The sequence below is a fragment of the Pempheris klunzingeri genome, chromosome 18 (assembly GCF_042242105.1).
Source record: "Pempheris klunzingeri isolate RE-2024b chromosome 18, fPemKlu1.hap1, whole genome shotgun sequence".
In the NCBI taxonomy this organism is placed as follows: Eukaryota; Metazoa; Chordata; class Actinopteri; order Acropomatiformes; family Pempheridae; genus Pempheris; species Pempheris klunzingeri.
In genome coordinates this window covers 5679074-5701952 of record NC_092029.1, presented here as the reverse complement: position 1 = coordinate 5701952, position 22879 = coordinate 5679074, and the positions used below count along the sequence as shown (strand labels likewise).

The following is a 22879-nucleotide window of genomic DNA, read 5'->3' as shown; positions in this document are numbered from 1 at the left end:
ACGTGTGCCAAAAGTATCTGACGTACTCCAAAATGGCGGTGCCCTTGTTACAATGGGGAGTGTTGTTGATCACTCGTTAGCAGATTCGCTGTGAATAGGTGCAGATCATTCATACAGCCGTCTGTTTTGGGTGATTTACTCCGACGGCTACATGTTAAAGGTAAGAGTCGCGCTTCATTACAAACACACGGACGCTATTTGAGGTGAACTCTGGCTGGTTTTAGCCTCCGCGTCGTGGAGACCTCGAGTGGAGCAACTTTGCTAGCCGAAGCTGCTAACGTTAGCTAGCAGTTAGTATCACCGGGCTGGCTTGGCGCTAACGCTAACTAGCTGTCAAATTTCTTTTTTTTTGTTTCGTTTAGCTTATTTAACCTGTCAGTGTGCTTGACTGAATGTACCCACGTACTCCTCCTCCTTACATAGTCGTCTAATGCCCGCGTATTTGTGGCTACTTGATAGCGTTAGCTCCACAACGCCAACTTTAAGTTCTCATTAACGCTAGCTCGGCTAACATTATTGAATGCTAGCTAGCAGCGAGCTTCATTTTGCTAACTCAGAGAAATCCGCCCTCGCCGTTTTTTGACATCCATATTAATGTAATAATTATGTCACATTTGTAAAATGTATCTGTCTGTTAAGTGATAGCCGTAATTAATAATGAATGGCGTGGGAGGTGCCATGCCAGACAGCACGCTAAGCTATGTAAATTAGGGGGAAGAAGACTTTGACAGAGATAGAAATTGACGTTTCTTCCCTTTTATGGTGAGCAGGCAGCTCATCTACAGCCAGTCCAATTGACAATTAATGCGAGCAGCTGCTGGTATTTGGAGGAAGTTGCTGCTCTTCTCTTAAACACCAACATCGATTGTCAGTAAATTGTGCCTATAACTGTCTTCTTGCTTCATGTGTTGTATCTCATCAGTCCAGTGCAGCGGGTCCATCCACCGTTGCCTCCCCACAGCCAATGAAGGACTCCAAGGAGAACTTCTCAATGTCCGGCCAAGCAATTCTGGACCACATCAAGCCATGCTGGTACTGGGACAAGAAGGATTTGGCCCACACCCCCTCTCAGTCTGAAGGCCTGGACCCTGGCACAGAGGCCCGGTATCGGAGAGAAGGAGCACGCTTCATTTTTGACGTTGGGACCAGGCTTGGCTTGTATCCTTGATTGATCAGTTTTAATTTTTATTTCATAAATTACCTGACTAGAATACTAATAATATTCTGTTAAGCTGTGACTTTCTCTACTTCTGTATTTATTAAGAGGACTTAATTACTATTTTGTTGTAAGGCAAGTGAACAGAAAGCAACAGTTTGTTATTGTGTGTAATGATTATAGCTGCTGATATGTGAAGAATTTGACTTGCAAATAACAGCAAACAGTTTCTGTTACATCCTTGACTGTCATCAGACACTATGACACACTGGCAACTGGCATCATATATTTCCACCGGTTCTACATGTTTCACTCCTTCAAGCAGTTCCCCAGATATGTAAGTTTCTGTTAATGGCTGTCTTTATTTTTTCCTATACCTAGAAGGGGACTGAATGTGTGGGATTAATGTTGTGATTTGTGTCCCGACAGGTGACAGGCGCTTGCTGTCTTTTCCTGGCGGGGAAAGTGGAGGAAACTCCCAAGAAGTGTAAAGACATCATCAAAACAGCACGCAGCTTACTGAATGATGTGCAGTTTGCTCAGTTTGGAGATGATCCAAAGGTGCACTTTCTTTCTTTCCCCTCTGTTGTCTTTAGACATTTGATAGTCTTAACCTGAAATAATCAGTAAAACAGCTTTACATAACGGCCTTTATCTCTAGAAAGAAAAAAACAGAAGCAATGAAGGAAAAGTCGCTGCAGCCCAGTTGCAACAGCCATAATCTTACATAGTGAGATTCTGCCTCCTGACTGCTTACATTGGACTTTCCATGTAATGACAGCAAAAGGTTATTACGTACACACTGTGATGTTGGCAGGTTTCTACCTTTGCAAGACGTGGAAGGTTTTGATTAAATTTCATCACAAAGTTCAGTCAGAAAAGGAATGGTGACACACTGATTCTTCACCAAACTAAGAAATTAAAGGATTGCATTGAGGCTGACCTCTCACTCCGATTATTTATTACTCATGTTGGCGTAAATTAAAAATTCATCCTAGTCAATAAATTCAGATATGATTGATTGATAGTTTGAGTAGGGCCTGTTTTTTTTTATTTTACCTCTTTGTTATTTAATATATACAACAGTGTGCATTTGTTAGATTTTCTCTGTAAGTCCCTGGATGCTTTTATCATGAGGGGTGAAATATTGAATAGGTTTTTGACAGAGCTGCCAGTCGTGTTGTTTTTTTTCCATTCCAGCATTGATTCCCCAGTGAGAGAGCAAGCCCTTAGCTGCCCCGCTTGGGTCTGTAGCATTCTCAACAGCTTAGATATTTGAGGTATCTGTATTTATTTCAACAGGAAGAGGTGATGGTGTTGGAGAGAATTTTGCTCCAGACTATCAAATTTGACCTGCAGGTGGAGCACCCTTACATGTTCCTGCTACGCTATGTCAAGCAACTCAAAGGTGAGTACTCAGAGTATGGAATAAGATCCTCACTGAATGTGATACTTGATGGTTTTAGGTGTCTGGAAAAGCTCACTTTCTCTTCTTTTTTTGTTAAAGGTGAGAAGAATAAAGTGTGCAAAGTGCTGCAGATGGCATGGACCTTTGTCAATGACAGGTGAGTAGTTGCCATGTAAACTGGGCGCACTTTTTTATTTGGAAGCATTTACTTACAAATCATGAATTATATTCCCATTTCCTGTCTGCCTTTATAGTGTGCTAACAAATAAAAGCAAATGGCACAAAATAACAAGAAAGCAAAACGATAATTGAGGAGCACACGATGGGATGCAGTTAGAAGAAGATAACTGACTGAGTAAAGACTGTAACCGTGCTGCCTGTCCCCCTTGCAGCCTCTGCACGATGCTGTCTCTGCAGTGGGAGCCAGAGATCATAGCGGTAGCCGTCATGTACCTGGCCGGCCGCCTTTGTAAGTTTGACATCCAGGAGTGGACCGCCAAGCAGTCGTCACGCCGCTGGTGGGAGCAGTTTGTCCAGGACGTCCCAGTTGAGCTGCTTGAAGGTACCCACCATAAAGCCGTGCCACTTCCTGCCTCTGCTACGATGTTTGTTTCATGTCCTTTCAAACGTGTCTCAACAAAAACATTTCTTTGTCTTCCAGACATTTGCCATCAGATCCTGGACCTGTACTCCCAGGGAAACAAGCCCATCCCTCAGCAGATGCAGGAGAAGGAGCGGGCACCTGTTCCTCTGGCCCCCGCTCCTCCAATCCCACAGGGACAACCACCAGTCGTCAACCCTCCTCCCCCACCGCCAAAGAAGACTTCCCCTCAGGGAGGCAGCCCTGCACGCCAGCTTAAACGCTCACATGTTCGTATATGCTTGTCTTTTCATTTAAAATGTCCACTAGATCCTACCGCTTGTGTTTATATTCATACATCAACACTCATCAATACCTCAGAGTGAGAAATGAGTATTTGCTTTCCTTTTTCTTGTCAGACATCTCCAAAAGATGAACCAAAGGCTCCAGGTAAGATATTTGCTAAACTTCATGCATAATTCTGTTAATTTGGGGTTTAAAGCAGTTGAAATCTTTTTAATGTCTGTCCATTCACTGAAATACCTCCAAGAAAACTTTGCTAATTAACGTGACACCAATTTAGATAAAGTCTGGGCAAGATTACAGATACATATTGTAGATTTTAAGTGGCTGGGATTAGTATTTTCCTGCTAGGTATTAGGATTTTATGAATATTCAAGCCTACAGCAAAGTTGCTTAATGCATTCACTGATTTTTTAAATAGCTTTTGCAGCTTATAGACTGGTGTGTTTAATTCCCAGAACAAGTTGGATCAAAGATTCCTCGTCTGGAGAGCCCCATGCCCCCTCTGCCTACATCGCAGCCTCCCCCAGGTAAGATTGAAGTCGTCTGCTGTCTTCCTCTAGTCTAGTTTGCGAGGAGGTTAGAACGACTTAGAGTTGGCGTCCTCTCAGTGCCCTGCTGTCTGTTTGTGTGTGCCATCGAATAGGCCCATAATGAGTAGCCGGGACCCCCTGCCTGGGACTCCGGCTTAGAAAGCAACCCAAAGTCTTTAGTTCTCTCAGGCTGCTTACATAACAAGCAGCCCGTCTGGACATTATGTTTCCAACGCACGAATACTCTGAACCTCTCCCAGACCAATCTGATTAGTGCTTGAGCCTGATAATGAGACCTCCTATGCGGCTGCAGCCTGCCAGTCTTGGTCTAGCTGTGTGCTCACTGTCTGGGACAGAGAGGTTGTTTGGGAAAGATGATGGCAAGTTTTTAACAAGTTGTTTTCACTTTGTTGTTTCCTGTCGTTCGCTAGACCGCAAAGCCCCAGCTCCAGCCCCTCCCACGGAAGCAGAACCGGGAAGTGAAGCAGCTCCTCCTCCCCCGCACGCTCCACCTCCACATCAGCCCCCTCCCCTACCCCATCGTCCTCCTCCACCTCCGCCCTCCAACTACATCATGTCCACCACCAGCTCCTACATGTCCGGAGAAGGCTACCAGAGCCTGCAGTCGATGATGAAGACAGAAGGTCCCTCCTACGCCCCCATGCCGCCCAGCTACGCACCCCAAATACCGCCGTATCACCCCCACGTCTATCCACCGCCTGCAGCACCACCTCCAGGCCCACCGCCTCCTCCTTCCAACTACCCGCCGCCCAGCTTGCCTCCAACATATCCGCCACCGGGCTACAACAGCTACCCTCCACCACCGCCTCCACGCATGCCGCCGGGCCACGTACCCCCTCCAGGTTTAGGTCTCCCGCCTGCTGGATACCCTCCTCCACCCCCGGTGCCCCCTGGACAGCCGCAGGTGCCCCTGCCCCCTCCTCCGGGCATGCCCCTGAACCGAGGTGGGTGGATGAGATGAGAGTGTGAGAACAGTCGGTGAACTGATGTGTGCAGAGCCACAGCTGGGGTGGAAAGCTCTCCGGAGAGGAACAACAACCAGGAACTTGTCCTTCTGGTACGAACAGAGGAGGAGAGCTCGTTCACTTCCAGCACGACCTCTGTTGATGAGGTTCTCACTGAAAGCATAACGACAAACAGACTTGAAAGGAGAAGTGATGTCTGGACAATATTGTTACGAGACCCTGAACTGGCACTGAAAGACTACAGTGAGAATCCTGAAATATTTTTTAAGTAAGTGGCTTGAAACATGTACAGGATGGTACTTATGTGGCCAGTTCCAGGATCTTGTAACAAACACTGTCCAGTCGTTGTTGTAGTTTGGGGAAATGTACCACAAAATATTTGCACCCTAATTTCTTTGTCACACATGCTCATCCACTAGTTGTGGGTGGATGAAATGTACCATTTTTACTTAACGTTTCAGTAGATCGAAGGTCGAGTCTTTTAGTTTCTTCTATATTCTATCACCCTGATGATATGTTTTGGTGTCTCTGCAGTCTGTTTTTCTTTTCTCTACATCGCCACCATTTTGCTGAGAAAAACAGCATAATGAAATCCTAAGAGGTGGAGAATGGAGCAGTCGAGTATAAAAATAACTGTCACACTGAACTGTATGCTCACGAATATACAGTTTGTCCAAACATGCTGTATATCCTTGTCTTACTTTCTATCCTGTGAAAACACTGAGGTCATGTTTCCACTACTATTAGACGCTGTCAGTTTTTCTTTTTATTTTAGCGCATTGTTCTTATTCTGTCCCATTATTTTCAGTGAATCTGCACTGCAGACAGGATTACATGAAGTACAATACAGAAACCCTGTCCTCAGATCAGCCATGTCTAACACTGGACAGTCTAAGGTATATTTGTACATATCTGATCTTTTCATTTAGGCTTCTTGTTTTGAGAGTTTCTATCCATACGTGCCTTAGTCAGGCTCCTCTTTTCTGTATTCTGCTCGCAGTTTTGGTTTCGTGTCTCAGTGGCACTTAGGACAATAAAATCTGCTTTTCCTACTTTGACCGTGAGTGTTTTTCACTGCCTATAATGGACTAATAAAGTACTTTTAATTGTTTTTAACCATTTATACTTTTTGCAAATAATTTCAACTTCTCTGCCTGCTAACTATTATTCATGGGCTAAATTGCTGTTGGTTTTAATGCGATACAGCTGCTAAAGGTTAATGGAAAAATTATTGGTTGTTTGAAATTTGTAAACCTGTTCGGCTTTCTATCTTCCTATTTTTAATCAGCTACTAATTAACATAGTTAGGATATGTCCATTATTTGAGCTTTCCACTCAAAAGTAAGTGGTTGGGAATCACTGATGCGCACAACTTCACAGAAAGATCTGCAGCTTTACTTCCAGCGCCGTACCAACAGAGGGCAGTCTAACTCATCCAGTAAATAAAGACATGTCACAACATCATTAACCAACTTAGTTTATTTTCTCCCAAATGTTTCTAAAAGTGGCCTATTTCATGTTTTCTTTTCACCTGCCAAAGTGAAATTCAAGTTACAGCCATGCTAGTTACTACAGGAATTGACATTTACACTGTAGATTCTAGGATTCTGTACTGTGGTTTTTAGCATATAGGCAGAAAAAAAGAAACTCTAGATGTTTAAAAAAAGACAGTTGGGTTCCAAATCAAAACACCATGCAGAAAAAATGTGGCACATTTTAAATCAAATGCCTTATATAAAGTATTCAAAATTGTATCATGGCTTCAAATCAGTTCCTAGAAAAAAGGACACTTTTAAAAAAACATACTTTGATTTATTTTTGATCCATTATTTGAGAGAACAGAGGTGCATGGCGCGCAGCCTCAGAAATGTTCTAATTTGGAACAAATAACACTAGAGATGGGAGAGCCTGAGCTGTCAGTCACTAAACTTATCTATCAAATAACTTTACAGGTTGAGTAAATCTGATAAATGTAAAATCCGACTGTTCAGTTTCTGATGGCTCTCCCATCTCTATCTGACACCTGGCAATAAATACTTTGACAAACTGTTTGTTCATTCTGACATCAAGAAATACTCATTTTTAAATGTTAGTGTTTTCAGGAGACATCTAACGGAAGACTTATCTCTCGTATTCTAAGAAAAAAAGATTAAAGTTTAAGAAACATGCACTGCATAAACACACCTGCTGAATCCATGACAAGAATGGGATTGGGCTTAAGAAAAGTAACTTTTTTTGTCTATTGAGATATAAAATGATAAAGAAGGAATTCAGTGCATCCAAACTGAACTTCGGGTTTAATATTTGGCCTTAAAATTATTCTCCCTGTTGACAGGATGAGGCTTTTTGTATGGATTGAGCAAATGCCTTCAGCAGTCTTTAACCGAGTTGTAACCAGGGTTCAATAGAGAAAAAGAGGATTCACAGGCAGATGCTACAGCTGCAAGAGAACCAATCACTCTCCGTCCGCACAAACATGCACGCTGACACACACACACACCCACACACACACACAAACACACACACACACACACACACGCTGTCACAGATGGGCAAAGGTAAAGCTGTAGCCCTCCCGACCTGAGAATATGATTGTCAAGCATGCACACAGCATACAATTTTAGTTAATTTCACAAAGTAAGAACATGATCTATCCATTAGCCCGTGGAGATGGTGCGATTCAGAATGGCCTTGATACATTTTCAGAGGTTACAGAGAGAAGGAATAATAGCAATTGATCTGGAAAAGAATTTTAAAAAAAAAAACAACAAAAAAAAAGATTAAATTTTTTTTTGTAACCAAAAGCAAACCCTGTATAAGGTCCGGTTGTGTGTGCTTTTCAAACTAAATAATAATTGATCACATGGCCACGCTAGAATATAAAATAGATAAAAGTAAAATCAATAATAACAATGAAGTAGTGCTATGGTTTTATACATAATATACACAAGTTAACAGTGATCTCTAGACTTTATTATCCATAGACTTGTCATATGAGCAAAAGGCGCTAGGTCACAGTGGGTTTCACATTAGTTAACACTTTAGAACGCTAATGCTAGTTGTACTCATTGACCACTAGGGGGCGATACATGTGACAGGAGCTAGGGTCTCTACAGGAGCTACTATCAAAACTTAGCTGAAGATCCCAGCAACACGTGGAGAGATCTCTGCTCCTGCGGCCTTTTCAGGTCTGTGCTTGAAACCATGTCGTGTCGCTAGCGTAGTGTAGCACAGCTATGCTATAAAGGACTAGGAGTGGTGTGTGTTTTATAGCTTTTACAGAGAGAGATCTTTGTGTGGCCGGAAGCATCCAAATCAACGAAGAAAAGTGGCGAATCAGTGAAACTAGCTGCCAGTCGTCAACGCTTCATGAGCTCTGAGAGGTGAAAACATGTTTGTGTATGTGAAGAACAGACTAATAGGTCCATCTAGTAGCGATCACAGCCAGTCTTAAGAGAGTGTTTGATGAAGGAATGCTGGGTGCTGTAGGCAGTAGGGAGCACGGCATGATGGGTTGTGTAGGCGCAGGTAGTAAGAGGTGCTCTCAGGTGAGTGTAGGTACTGTAAATCCTGATCTCTCTCTCTCTCTCTCTCTCTCTCTCTGGTTGCCATGCTACAGCGGCCCTTTGAACTGGTTCCCAGAGAGGTGCTGTCTGATGGACAGCTTTGATCCGGCTGCATCACCCAGCTTTCTCCACACCACCTGCAAACACAAGCAGAGAGCGAGGAGAAGTTGAGGAGGGGAAGACGAAGAGCGAGACCCACAGAAAGAGACGGCGGCAGACACAGAGGCAGAGGCTGAAAGAGTAAGGCTAGGCAGGGAAAAAAAAGACTTTCTTCTTCAAGAGTGAAAACTTCAAATGCTCACAGTTTGACTTTGAGCTGCAAAGATTACACACACACACACACACACACACACACACACTACGGTAGAGCTATCTCTGAATCTCTGTCCTCCGTCTCTCTGAGGCTGCTCTCTGGTGCTGAGATCTCTGTGTGAGTGAGTGAGAGGGCCCCCGGGGGACCCCAGTGATATTACAGAGGTACTATTGTAGTGCTCCCCAGATTCCTGGCCTGTCACATACCTCTGCAAGGCCCAGATAGCCACCGCTCTCATTTTCTCTCTAATCAGCGGACCTTTTATCCCGGACCGGGCTTTTCAGCACCAACAGAGAAAGATGGAGGGAGATGAGCAGGGGTGGGTGGAGGAGAGGAAGAATGGAGGGTGAGGCTGAGGTGCAAGGGAGGGAGGGGGGGTGGGTGTTTGCTCTTTTCCCTGCCGCTCCAGTTTAATTGCTCTGACAGCTCAACTACAAGCCTCTACTTAGGGCTTCCAATTTAGAGCTGGCTCCAGAGCGGGGGCAAGGGAGTGGGAAGGGATAAGATAGAAAGATAGATAGAGAGAATGAAAGAAAGCAAGAGGGAGCGCCGTGTCCAGGACACTGCTGCAAGTGTCATTCCCAACCAAATGAGTCTAAATGAGGCTCCCTCATTAGTGAAAGCAGCTCAAAAACTGACCTGATTTGCACCCAGTAGAGGAGAACAGGAAAAAACTGACTAACAGACACACATTGTTTGCAGTTATGCAAAACAAACAGTCTTCTGATACTTATTATAACATATGGAGAGCTAAATTCAAAAGCAGTGTGCTAATGGATACCAAGAGAAAAGTTGACTGTTACACTTACATTGCACATCTCTCGCACAATGGCCTTTTCTTTCTCACTGAGATCGTCCTCATAGTCCTCAGGAACCTGCTTGTCCAAGTTCTCATGGACCTCCAGCACCTGATGGCACAGAGCAAAGAGTCTGACTAAATATGGACACATAGTTAACGAGTGTGAGTGCTTTCTTAGTGATGTTATAGGGGAGCAAAATCAAAACACCACAGCCGTGTCTGTTCCAAACTTTCTATGTGTGATACTTAGTTTCTCACATTTCATTTTTTCACTAACACATGCACCTCTGCACTCATTTTACTCCTGAGTTAACCAGGTTTTGGACCAGAAAGAGCTCATTTAGGGCTTTCCAACAGTTCATAAAACTCTTGACTACAGTATCAATTTCACATTTAATCAAGAGATATTCAAGCATTTTAAGCATGGTTCCAGTCCCCTGAATGTGGAACCAGTTTCAGTTGTACAGCAGAGTACAAAGCAGGAGCCTTTCCACCATAATTTCCCTAAAATCAGATTTACTGAGTGCATAAAGTACCTTCATGGCATGCACGACGGCCTCAGGCTTCTGGACGCACGACAGGTAACCTGTAGCAGGAGAGGACTCGCTGGTTGGGAGACGGCCAGTACCCTGCGGGGGGGGGGGACAGGAAGGCAAAATTATTTTGTTATCATGTGTCATCACATGAGCACAGAGATACTTCACTCAGTAACAGGGAATAAACCACGCTCTTCTTATCAGAGGCTGTTTGCTTCTAATTTGAAAAGAGAGACTTCTTGTGCTGTAGCACTGCAAATGCCATCCTTCATCCCAGATCACCTCACCTCTCCACGTGTTGTTCTGCCCCTTTTTCACATTCACATTGTTTTTTAAACTCCTAGCCAGGTCTGCTACCTGCATACTGTGATTTAACCTGGTGTGATGGGAGCAGCCAGCCAGGAAGAGGACTGGGGGGGGGGGCTGCTTGACTCATCCTACCTCCTGGTTAGTTTCAGACAGTGGCTCTCTGTTAGTGGGACACAGAGATCTCTGGGACACACAATGGCACCATTCACTGTAACCTGGCATCAGGACCCTGAATTAGACACAGCTCCGTGGCTCTGTTAGCCTGGGTTCAACTCTCCGCTCACTAGTGATGCGTTTGTCAGCTTCCTCCCCACCATGTAGGTGCCAGAATGAGCCCGCACAAGCTAATAGCAGTGAGACAAAATAACGATCCCACTGCAGCCGAGAGGGACGTTTTGTGGAAACTGCCCAACAGTCTATTCACATCAAATCAACTGCATGAGAAGTAGATTTTTCACTGGTCCTTCAGGGTTATGGCCTCACAGCTGCTCACCTGACAACCACTGGAAACCATGAAAATACAATGATGTCTTTATGGTAAACTAAACTGTGGAAGGAAAAGCATCCTGTGGTTTTGTCTTTTTTTTCTCCCCACACACACATTTATGGTGTTAAAAAGTCAAACATGCCCCGATAGCATGGAGATGAGAGTCGCCTGCCATGAAGTATTTCATTCATGAGCTTTGGTATCAGAAAATCATGGACACAATGAAAAGGTTAATATGAATTTGGTTGTTTCTTGTATTAAACAGGTTGCTGTTCTGTAGCACACTCAAAAGTCCTTTGAATGCACCAAAAGTTTTCAAAACACTCCCGACAATGATTTGAATTTTACTTACATGAACATAATATGGTAATCATAGTTTACATGAAATAAACATGATGAAATTTTTGGTACTGATACCAAAAGCAAAACCTTTACTTTACTTAACAACACAAGCCAAAGCTCTGCAAGGAGAAATTGAAGTTTTGAAAAGTTTTGAGCATATACAGCATATACAACAGCATATACAACCCTCTACCAGCTACATCATGAAACAAACACTAACAGGAGGCAATCTGCTGATAAACGTATGCACTTTTACCAAAGGGTTTGAATGCAGGACTTTTTTTTATACATATTTTTATATCGCAGTATTGCTAATTTCACATAAGTAAAAGATCTGAAGACTTCATCCACCACTAGAGTTACATATACACATTTCAGCCAGGATGGACGAGTGATCCCCTGCCCTGTCAATAAAATACTGAAATCTAATCCTCACTGAAATGGAAAACCAACCTGAGGCAAATTTTTACAAGCTATATTTTTAGACCATGTTAAAACTGCTAGCTAAGAAACAAGAGGCTGATTTGGAAGTGTGGAAGTTCATCTGAAAACGTAGTTCTCAAGCTTACTAAAGTCGAGTGGACCATTTTCCAGACGAATCCGCGAGCTCACGTTTTTTTCACTGGTGAATTAGTGTGCCGATGTCAGGACAGACTTTTAAAGGACAAAACATGCAAAACCAAGTGGACAGGAGTGATGTACAGCTTGATATTTACTGTACGACACCCCCACATTATTAAAAGCAGCACCAATGTTAAGTCCACATCTGTGAGAAAATGATATACAACAATCCTCTTGTTAAAATACAAACTCCTCATTGTTCTTGTTTAAGGTCACAGCGGCACATGTAACTGCATAATTTTCCATACAGCTCTCTTACATGGAGACACTTTGAAGTCAGCCACAAGAAAAAAATATGTAAATCACTGTCGCTTCCTTTTGATGCTCTCTTCTGTGGGTTAAAGCTACTGTTTGAAATGTGTAAACACTTCCTGCTAGCATCGGGGCCAGGTTTTTCAGTTTGTTTTGCACCGGAGCCGCGCAGTAAAGAAACAGATTTGGACAGCGCAGAGACACAGCCAGCTTCGGGCAATGTTTACTGTTCATATGGATGTACATTTGGGGATGACTTGCCTGCATAAACAGGCCTGATTTAGGGCTGGCAGGATGAGGGGAGGGAAAGCAAATGCTGTCAGAGTCAGTGGGTTTTAGTTTGAGCTTAGAGAATCAGAGCTGACTGTTGAGTGTTTGTGCGAATCACACGGGCTGGCCGCTTCCTTTCTCTATCCATCTTTTCTTTTCTGCCTTCCTGCTCGTTTTCTATCTGACAATCTCACGCACACTCACTGACCTGAAACTGGGCCCGAATGAGACAAAGGACTAAATATAAAGGATGAGCTGATAGATTAGGATGGGTACACACAACCAAGAGTCCAGTTCACTCAAGTTCCACTGTCACAGTCTTTGACCCCACATCTCTCATCTTCTCTTTCACCCTCTCTCTCCTTCTCCATCTTCCAACAAAGGCTTTCTCTCTCACACTGTTGACCTTTAGAGAGCAGGCAATCGATCGCCATACAGCTCAACATGAGTACGTCTCTGTGGAGTTGTCACGACAACAAAGCCATCATAAGGAGAGGACATGAATCGCTGGAATAAGCTACACTGCGCTGCATGGAACTGATCTGCCAGCATCACATCATGTGTACAGATTTGACAAACAAGATATAGCAAGTTAACTACTAAGCTAGATGGGTTTTGTTATGTACAGGTAGAGCCAGACTGCCTGTTTCCTGCTGTTCTCAGTCTTCCTGCTAAGCTAAGCAGCTGGCTGGAGCTTCGTATTTACTGTAAACACACGAATGTGGTATTAATCTTCTCAAATAAGCAAATAAGTGTATTTCTTGCGCGGCAAGACTTCATAAATGTGAATATGACTTTGTTAAATTTACATATGCATGTTACAGAGTTAGAAATATTCCTACAGTCTGGTCATTTAGTTTGCGTGGTGCAACCTGTTTCAATTTCGTGAACATGAAACTCCACCTGGTGAACATTTGTACTAAAACAAAGTTTGAACTTACAAACTGCTGCTGCAACCAGCTCCTGACTGCATGTAATTAAATGTAGTCACACAAATCCACTTCCACTTTCCGGCCTCATCAAATGTCACGTCAGCAAGGAGCCAACATTCACACCTCAAGTCAATATCATGACCTTGTTTCACCGGCTCTGTGGAATGAAATGCGGGGAGACAACCATCAAGGTAATTTGCAGTTCATCCCTCCTCCGGCAGGGAAAGACCTCTCCTTGGGTCATGGTTCATGGACGTTATTGAACAGCATGAACCTTCATGAAGAGTCGGGCTTGACCCGCGAGCTTAAAAGGTGAGAACGGGCTCCGAACGCAGTCAGCCAGCGCATCACACTGGGCGATGATTAAAACGCGATATTGATTTTCTACACAGGGAGGTTTTAGTCCTCTGGTTAGTGCCATAGCCCGACTCTGACCTTCCTTAAGCAGTCAGAAAACAATTACCCAGCCTCTCCTCCCCAGACACTGGCAGGGTCAGGGGTGGCGGTGGATTGTAGCGGATTATTGCTTTCATAGTGGAATTCGGTTCAAACTGGCTCCAGGGAGGAGGAAGGGAGCTGAAGGGCCAGGATATGGGAGGAAGAGAAGGGAAAGGCTGACTCCTCTTAATTTTCCATCCTAGTCTCTCTCTGACTTAGTTTGTCTTTCTTCTTTCCAGTTCGTGTCATCCCCTCAGCCCTGCCTCCTCCCACTCTCCTTTTCTTCTCTCCATCTTCCAGCGTGTGTGCGTGTTTCACTTCCTGTCATGTAAGAGAGAGTGAGATTGCCTGTGGAGGTATAATTGGAGAGCTAGAAGTAAAGTGAATTAGAGCTGATTTGACTTGATTCACTGTGGAGGCAGCAGCACAGTCTTCTCTACAATTAAGTGTGTGTGTGTGTGTGTTGCATGTCTGTATATGCAGCCAGGTTTCTATGAGCAGGTTTGATCCTTGGCTATGGTTGTTAAAGTGGTTATGTACGAGTGGGTGTTCCTTTATGAGAGTCTTTGTATGAGCATCCCCTTCTTGTGTGGGTCTCTGTACGGGTGTGTGTGTGTGTGTGTGTGTGTTAGCCTCCTGGGTACTGACCATGTGCATGGCGTCCTGGCGCTGGGGCAGTGAGGACAGCTGGGACTCTGAGTGGTAGAGGGTCATTCCCTTCCTCAGGGCACGAAGGTCACCTGGGTTACACTGCTGAGCACAGACGGGCACAACACAAACACACAAAGACAAACAAAAGATTTAAGCCTACGATGCAATGCCAATCGAAAATATGTTGGGAGTTACTTCACTGCATGCCAGCTTGTCAAGATTATTAATCTAGATATTAGATATCACACATAGGATCTTAATTATGTCATTTTTTGAATTCTTACACTGTTTTTTTTTTTTTTAAATAACTCAAAATCATTATATCTGCATCTGTTAGTGTTCATACACTTACATCCCATACAAACATTACTGTATATCAATACCTAAAAATCAACAGCTGTACAGCAACTGACTTGAAGACATTTATTTATAAGTGATTTACTGGTCAGGCTGTACTGCCTACATTATGACCCCCAGTGAGTTTCTGCCCCCCTCCTACATCAGCACCTGCACTCTCATCGTCACTCTGACGCAACTGCTTTGAGCACTTTACTAATAAGGCTGATTTTTAAGGTTGAAGCTTGCTACGTAAATGGCACTTCAGTGCGCTGGGCTGTATCACGTCGTGTCACCATCGAGGGCCATTACACAGGGACAGAGTTCCTAAGATTTGTCCTCATTAGCAGCCAAAGACCACTGGTTCCTGGGGGCGGTAACTAGACCGACTCCTCTCTGTAGGCAGGAACACGGCAACGCCACTGTTCCCTGTGACATTTGTCATGTCACACAGTAGTGTTCCCTCTGAGCGAGGCGTGGTGTGTAAACACACGTGATGCCTGGGAGCGCTCGGGCAATAAATAGCCCAATGAGCTGTGGTTGTGCGTCTATGAGTGTGTGGACATTGTCTGACTCTGCATTATCCCTCTGTGTCACATACACAGGTGCACAGTTTGCACATACACAAAGCAAAAAAAAAAAAAATCAGCATTCCCCTTGTCTTCTCTGTCCTTTAATCTCTCCTCTCCTCTCCTCTCCTCTCCTCTCCTCTCCTCTCCTCTCCTCTCCTCTCCTCTCCTCTCCTCTCCTCTCCTCTCCTCTCCTCTCCTCTCTCTAACCTTTCACAATCCTTCCCTTGGCACTTCTTGATCTATCCTTTGGGTTTTCCACATGCCCTCAATTCTGTACCTTTGCTAACATCCCTGTCATTTCTCCCGGCTGTGTGTCCGTCAGCAAGCTATGCCCTAAATGTCATATCTGAAGGAGTGACATAAAACACACCATCCATGAAATGAACACATCTGTCAGCTGAATAAGAGGATTTAGGAAGATTAGGAATAGTTTTCTGATATGGTTTCTGTCATCTAAAGGTCAGTTTTTTTCGAATCAGTTGAGCTACATCGTACGTACAAGAAGCTTCCTGTCATGATGAGTATAGCTTCTCACAAACTAACAAACCACGTCTCCACCTTTGCTTCCCCTCCTGGGTTGACCTTGACCACAGACACCAACAAAGCCATTTGTTTTCCAGACAGCCAGGAGCAGTTGACCCTGTGCAGCCTTCTTGACTAAAACTCAGGTCCCTCCATCTGTCCATCCATCACAATGTTCTTGGTGCTGACAGGGAGAAGCTGTGGACGTCACGCATCATTTCCTGTTTGAGTTATGAGGGGCAGGGGTGATGCCGCCTTGATGAAAGGGTAGTGGGGACTGCAGCGCGCTCCTCGAGTGCAGTAATTTAGTGGACTACAGAACAGAATCAGTTACATTTAAGCAACCCGGGCAGATTTTTCCTTGTCACACTTAAAACACTACGAATAACCAGCTCTGCACTTATTTCAGTGTAAACCACATCATGCGATGCACGAGGAGGGAAAGCTCGAAAGCATGGCAACTGTAATCACGGTAAACCATGTTCCATCTTCTTTTATCCAATCTGATTTGTCAAAAAATAAGCCACGACTCATTAAATTCCTTCATCATTCATGTCCAGTGGACCCTGCTGCGGTCCTCTCTCACAAAATGAGTTCAATTAGTCTGCAGTAAACGGCTGGAGTGACAAGAGAATCAGCCATATAAATCATTCAATTCTCAGAGTCACACTGAGCACTTACATGATAATGTTAAAGTGGAAGTGAGCATGATGGGAAAGCCACAAAGTGCAACACACTTCAGCGAGTTAAGTAACAAGGAACGGTTGAAAGTTTAAGAGCAAATCATGTATGTGCATGTGGCTGGGAAAGTTGTCAGTGGGAGCGTGGGCGTGCACGTGAAAGCACACCTGAATTTCTCATTGTGTTCCCACCTGTGCTGTGCAAACCCTTGTTAATATTCACCGTGGGACCTTGTTGTTAACTCCCTCCCCAGTCCCTTTAGTACAGTAAAATCCTTCAGCCGAGCTGGTTTCGAGGGTCAACATTCCAGCGATAAGAGGCTATTGTTTCCTTCAGGCTCAACACAAGTTCCACTGGGCCACTTTCATAACACAGGAAGTTAGGCAATATGTCCACTGAGGCAACTAATCCATTGTAACAATTCCACCTGCTAGTACTCAGACATACGAGTAAGTAGGTTATTGCTTAAGAGTCAAATTAAACTGGAAACTCCAGCTCTATTTGTCCATTATTTACTGGAGTACACTTGTGCTTTCGTTACCAACATTACAATTTAATGAAGAGCAAAGTTTAGTCATCACACAACCATGAGGATAGTTTTCTCTGACTTCAAACAGACATTGCTTCATTCTTCAGTTGCACTCGCGCACCAGTTGTCGGCCATGCATTATTGATACCTGGATCTACCTGCGTTGCCCCTGCATCTTAAATTATTCAGCCCACCAGACGTCCCGACAAGCCGGGACAAGCGCGTGTCATTTATGCACCAAAGCACAATGTAGCATTCATTCACCGTGGGTACCTGGTACCGAACACCGTGCAAAACAGCTCCAAGGACAGAGAAAGGCTTTTTTGCCAAGATAGGCCACCAAGAAGCAGGGCCACCTGTGCTCAGTCATTAGCATTGCATGCTAACAGCGCATAACAGGGACTGGACACAGAAGAGCACATCTACAAGGTAATGCAGTCTGATTCCTTCAGCCTTACAACACTGACACTGTGTCACAAGGTGATTCAGTAATATGGTGATGTCTGAGGACACGCTTTGTTGTATGGGACTATATTTTGATGGACAAATATTAAGTACAACACTAAGTAACTGAATATAAGAAGAAAGTAACTAAGTGCATCTAAACTTGAGCATAAACATAAACATATGTGCATAAACATATGTGCTGAGTTGACTCAGCACATATGTGAGTTTGACAACATTAACGTTTATCATTCAACATTACTGAAACTTGAGTGCACTGCATTGTACAGGTGATGCTTTCACTGTGTCCACCCGTATATCAGAAAGCTACAAGCTCAGAGATGTGAAATAGTCCCACCACCAAACAGATGAAAGATAGAAAAGGCGAGAGTCAAAACTGATTGACCAGCAGAGGAGCCAACAAACAGTGACATGTCAGAAAGTTACCTTTTTGGTCTGTATCTGTGATAAACTATACCGGCTACTGGCCTAGGGAGAGAAAGACATGATAGTGTATCGTTTCATTATTTGATTATTGTCTATTTGAAGCCATTATTAACAGCATCTTTTATAGAGGATTACTCTGATCTGGTCACAGCTTTTATTTTGGAGTATTTGGTTAACATGTGCTATTCTGTTAATACTGTATTAAGTTCTATTACTGAAAAGAAAAAAGCTTCCCAACCTCAAATCTAAAGCAAAGAAAAAAACTGATGATCACTTCAAATGTGATCAAGGACTATTAAGTTGAATTTTGGGTTATATTATATGCCTTGACTGCTGTGAGACGATGTGTAGCACCTAATTGTGGCAGTTAAGGGCTAATTATGAGGATCATTTAGGTTTCGTATCAGTGATTCCAGCCTACACTCTCGGCCCACATATGAATCAGTCGGGAGATAATTGGGGAAAGACAAATCACGTTTAAAAAAAGGATAAAGGCTTCAAATCAAAAAGCCATTTAAACTGTGAAATTCCAACTCGACTGTCTGCAGCCTGACTTGCCTACAAATGAACTGAATCACATCATAAAATAGAGCAAATTATATATAAATAGACGATGATATGAGTCTATAATAATTAACGAGCCGTAACTTTGAGCATTACCCCTTACATGACCAATTAATATTTTTCTGTTATAAATGTCCACTGTCTGTGGTTGTGTGTGTGTAACAGACACCTCTGCAGACTGACATGTGAACTCCGAGTGAACCAGACCAGAAATCCACCCCCTCCTTTTCACACTCCCACCTCCATCCTCCAAAATTTGGGAGAAGTCAGAGCAAGGTCAACTTTGGGAGAAAGGCTTTACTCTGTCACCGTCGCTTAATGCCTTTTTCTCCTCATTTTTCCTCCTCTCATCGCTCCTCTGCTCCCACAGTTCGGTTTACCTCGGGGGGCTAACATCACTGCGCGCTACTGAAGCTTACTGACTACACATGAATTAAACATGGACAAACATATTCTCCAACTAACAGGCAGGCTGTTGTGAGGGGGTGGCTTCACGGCTTCCTCGGGCAGCCACTTTATCTCATGATCACAGCTGCCTATCACTTGTTTTAGATGAGCTGGAAATTTGCTCAAGATGGTGTTCAGTGAGGGTATAAGTAATGCTGGCCTGGGCTAATGGTGCGACTGTGTGATACGCTGTGGTATTTACATAGAATATGCACAGTGTCAGTATGTGTGTGCCTCACCTGGGACAGAAGTTTATTGTTATCGTCCTCCAGGATGCGCACTTTCGTCTCCAGCTGCCTGATGTAGTTGGAGGAGGAATCTGGAGGAGAGATGGAGAAGAAAAGAAGGAAAGGAGAAGGGATTAGCATTTCAAAGACCTCGGATGGAAAACAGGCACGGCCACTGGAGCAAAAGGACCACATGGAGCTTGAAAGGTTGCTGTGCACTTTGACAGACCCACAAAGTCATACTACAAATGACTATTTCACATTGAGGTTAAAGTGTAAAATGTATACATGAATATCATATGAATGTATATTTATTTGACAGGGATCTTTTACTTTGAAACTCTTGACTTAATTCTTTTGCAACCCAAAAACAGTACGCAGAATTGGTATACTGCACTCACATGTTTCCATTTCTAGTCTAAGCATCAGCAGGTCAAGGAGAGGCCCTGATGGCTTTTGGGTAAACTGTTTACTACTACTGGTGTTCTTCTGCAAATTCATCCACTGTTTATGGCGCCTTGTAAAAAGCCCTCCTGTGCTATAAAAACTAGTTGTAGCCTGATGTCAGGGGTCAGGCTCTGAGCGTTCCCACCCAGATTAGCAGTGCTTGACCTATCTTTTGACCTCATACTTGACTGGGGCCATTTCCCAGTTTGGCCCACATTCTCCTGCACCACTCATTCATTGTGAAACAGACACCAGTGTTATACTTTGAGATCCATACAGTATACATCTGAAAAACAACGTAACTGAGGCCTAATTGCTCCCCAGAGAGTCCCTCAACTGTTGTTGAGCAGCATTGTGCGTTAACATGAATCAACTCTGCCGAGTTCAAACCAGGGACAGGAGCCGTGTGAGGAGCGGAGGTGCAGATTGACTCAGTAGGTGGCACAGAGCCTGTGATCTAAAAAGGCATGTTTAATTTACAGTGAGATCAAAGCAGAGGTACGCACAGAACCCACCCTGGCAACCAAGTCAGGAGCACACCACTGCGCACACAGCTTTATTTTATTTTGTTTTCTAAGTGGAAGTACAGAGAGAGGAGAGGGTGATGGGGAAATAACAAAGCCAGTGGGGAGGCTGCTGATGAAAACGCTGCGTTGAGTTAAGATGTAGATGAGAAGTCGATGCTGTTGGGTACCGCACACACATAAAACCACAGCGCGTTAAATCAGGGAGGTAACTCTGACCTTACTTTATATACACTTAACTGCCCCCAACAAGTTTAACCAGCCTGTTATTCATGTAACCTGGTTGATTAGTGCTCTGCAACCAGAGGGCGCTATTCTGCAGAAATCTAACATTAATAACACCTCAGTGGAAGCCTGGATTCTGTACGTTTGCAATAACACACACTTGCACATACAAATGCAGGTAATAGCTACAATCTTGTTTAACACAAAGGTGAACTTACATTGTGTTTACATACTCTTCAGGTAGCAGGGTATGGTCAGGATGCTGAATTCTAAAACATTATGTGAAACACAGTTTCCACAACCAGGATCATAGATTAGAGAAAGAAGGGTAACATAGATGTTAGCCTGAGAAGTACTTTTTTTGGAGGGCCGGTGCAGACTGTGCTGTCACTCGCCTGGTTAGACAACGGTTGGACAGCTAGAGGAGGAGGCTGCAGTGGCCAGAGCTGTTAATCCTCTCTTCCTGCCTTGTGACCCTCTAATCTGGATTCATCTGCTGGCCTGACTTGCGGCCAGATCTCAAGCCGATTAGGATGAAGGTTCCTTAGCCTTCAGTCATCACCAGCACGCTCAAACAACAAAGAGAGAAGCCTCAGAAAGAGGGGGAGGACAGAAAATGAATTTTCATTGCTTTTTTTCCCCTCAGTGGTGTTTATATTTAGATTACTTACAGAGATTGGGATCTAGCCGTCAGTAATCCAATAAACTCAAAAGTCATCTGAGTCTGACAGGCTTATTTTTTATCTCCTTAGAACCAATTAAACAAAAATCAAGACAAACAATCAAAGATGAATATTGATATATAGCTCAGACACATTGTATTGGACTGGAGAAACCCCAAGCTGGCCTGAAGTGAGGAGTCCCACTGTCATGAGCAGTCTTTACAGCACCATCTCTCCCTTCCCCTCTCCATCTATAAGCCTTTGATGTGTTATAGGGGGTTACGTTAAATCTCACAAAGCATCACTTCAGCATCACACATGACATGATTAAGTGGTCCTGCTTAAATATGCGCAGATCTGCCGTGGGAACATTCGCGGGAACACACAACATGCATAAAATGTCTCGACACCTCCCCCTACACACACACACACACACACACAATAACACACTATAACACACTGTAGACATGCACGGAGCTGCAGGGATCTGCAGGGATCTCCAGGGAGAATCCAGCCGTCACCCTCTCTTTAACACCCGGCTCCGGAGAGTCATCCTAGTGGGAGAGGGGTCAGGCAATTAAACTGCTCCCTGGCTCTCCTGCCACTCCTCCATCCTTTTATCCCCTCCATCCCTCCGGCTTCACATCCTCTCTTCACTGCTCCTCCATGAAGCTGGAGGAAGAGCTACAGATCATACGGGGATCGTGTAGCCGAGCCAAAATAATTACCCTGCAAAACTCAGCTCTGCATCTACTCTTTTATACACAACAAGCACCCAGGGAGAGGCCGTTATCACTTATGCATAACCTGAATGCGATCTTAAAAGCTGATGAAGTGAGTACAAGGCGCTGTGAAGTGGTGGGAGAGTAAAAGTGGCCAGCTAAGCAGTAAATACAGAGAGAGAGAGACAAAGAGAAAGAGAGGGCTGAAAGGGGGGGACCTTGTTCTTACAATGCACAAGTAAGCTATTTTTGTCTCTGAACAATTGTTGTTTACCCAACGAATTGAGAGCATGTGAGAGCTCTTAATGTGAGAGCATGTGTGTGTATGTGTGTGTGAGCAGGACAAAAGGTGACGCAGACAGTGGCGCGAGTCCGTCCCCCCTCTCTGCACGTCACTTTGTATCACATCAGTGCCGCTGTGACCTACTTCCAGCGGCCACTCCCTCCTTAACTCTGCTCCACTCCCAGTTTCCCTCTCTTTCTGTTTTATTGCATCCTTCTGCTTTAACTCTTCTATCCTTTGTTCTTCTTTTTGGAAACTGGTCTGTTGGTTGACTTAGATTTTTTGGAGGGATTATTTTCTCATTACTATTTCCAGATAAGTTTAACAGAAATAAAGCCAAGGTCCCAAAAACTTGATGCAGCCCTCTGAGGGTCATGACCTCAGCTGGTCTTCTTTGTGTCCTGTTCCATCTTCATATGTCCACCACAGCTCGCTTTGCTTCTGCACCGTTAATCAGCATCACATTGTTCGCAAGTTGCAAATGAAAACAACTGCAGAACTAAAACTGCAGAGGATGTTGTGTTGTTGATGTGTTACAGGGAAAAAAGCAAAAAAGAGAAGAAGTATTTTGAAAGATCAGCAAGTTTATGCTTCACCTTGGAGAAATTAGTTTGACGAAATCCCAACATATCCTTTTCCAGAGCTTCCAAGTGTTTTACACAGTCGTCATCAGTGGATCAAGTTTGCTCAGTTTGCTGAGTTCACGCTAAACGACTGTAGCCCTAATTTTCCACTCGCTGACAGTTTTTCCAAGATTGCCAACAA

At 44.0% G+C, this 22879-nt stretch overlaps 2 protein-coding genes across 5 annotated transcripts in view; one reads left to right on the top strand and one right to left on the bottom strand.

Moving 5' to 3' along the window:
• The first annotated feature begins 44 nt into the window (after window positions 1-44).
• Window positions 45-6018, top strand: ccnk (cyclin K). Its single transcript, XM_070849159.1, has 11 exons — window positions 45-160; window positions 923-1158; window positions 1412-1493; window positions 1586-1717; window positions 2459-2564; window positions 2664-2721; window positions 2957-3126; window positions 3226-3434; window positions 3564-3594; window positions 3906-3977; window positions 4412-6018. Exons 1-11 carry the CDS (start codon window positions 152-154, stop codon window positions 4960-4962), a joined length of 1656 nt encoding a protein of 551 aa, XP_070705260.1. The 5' UTR covers window positions 45-151; the 3' UTR covers window positions 4963-6018.
• Window positions 6019-6429: 411 nt separating this feature from the next.
• ccdc85cb (coiled-coil domain containing 85C, b) overlaps window positions 6430-22879 on the bottom strand; it is a 43565-nt gene continuing 27115 nt past the window's right edge. The window contains exons 2-7 of one of the 4 annotated variants that reach the window (XM_070848755.1): window positions 19264-19343; window positions 18014-18055; window positions 14480-14584; window positions 10181-10273; window positions 9655-9753; window positions 6430-8669 (exon numbers count right to left, since the gene is read on the bottom strand). In XM_070848755.1, the coding sequence (XP_070704856.1) occupies window positions 8580-8669; window positions 9655-9753; window positions 10181-10273; window positions 14480-14584; window positions 18014-18055; window positions 19264-19343 (509 nt within the window). In that variant the 3' untranslated portion in view covers window positions 6430-8579. The remainder of the gene's footprint in view (window positions 8670-9654; window positions 9754-10180; window positions 10274-14479; window positions 14585-18013; window positions 18056-19263; window positions 19344-22879) is intronic. The other 3 variants (XM_070848756.1, XM_070848757.1, XM_070848758.1) reach the window with 3 other exon arrangements.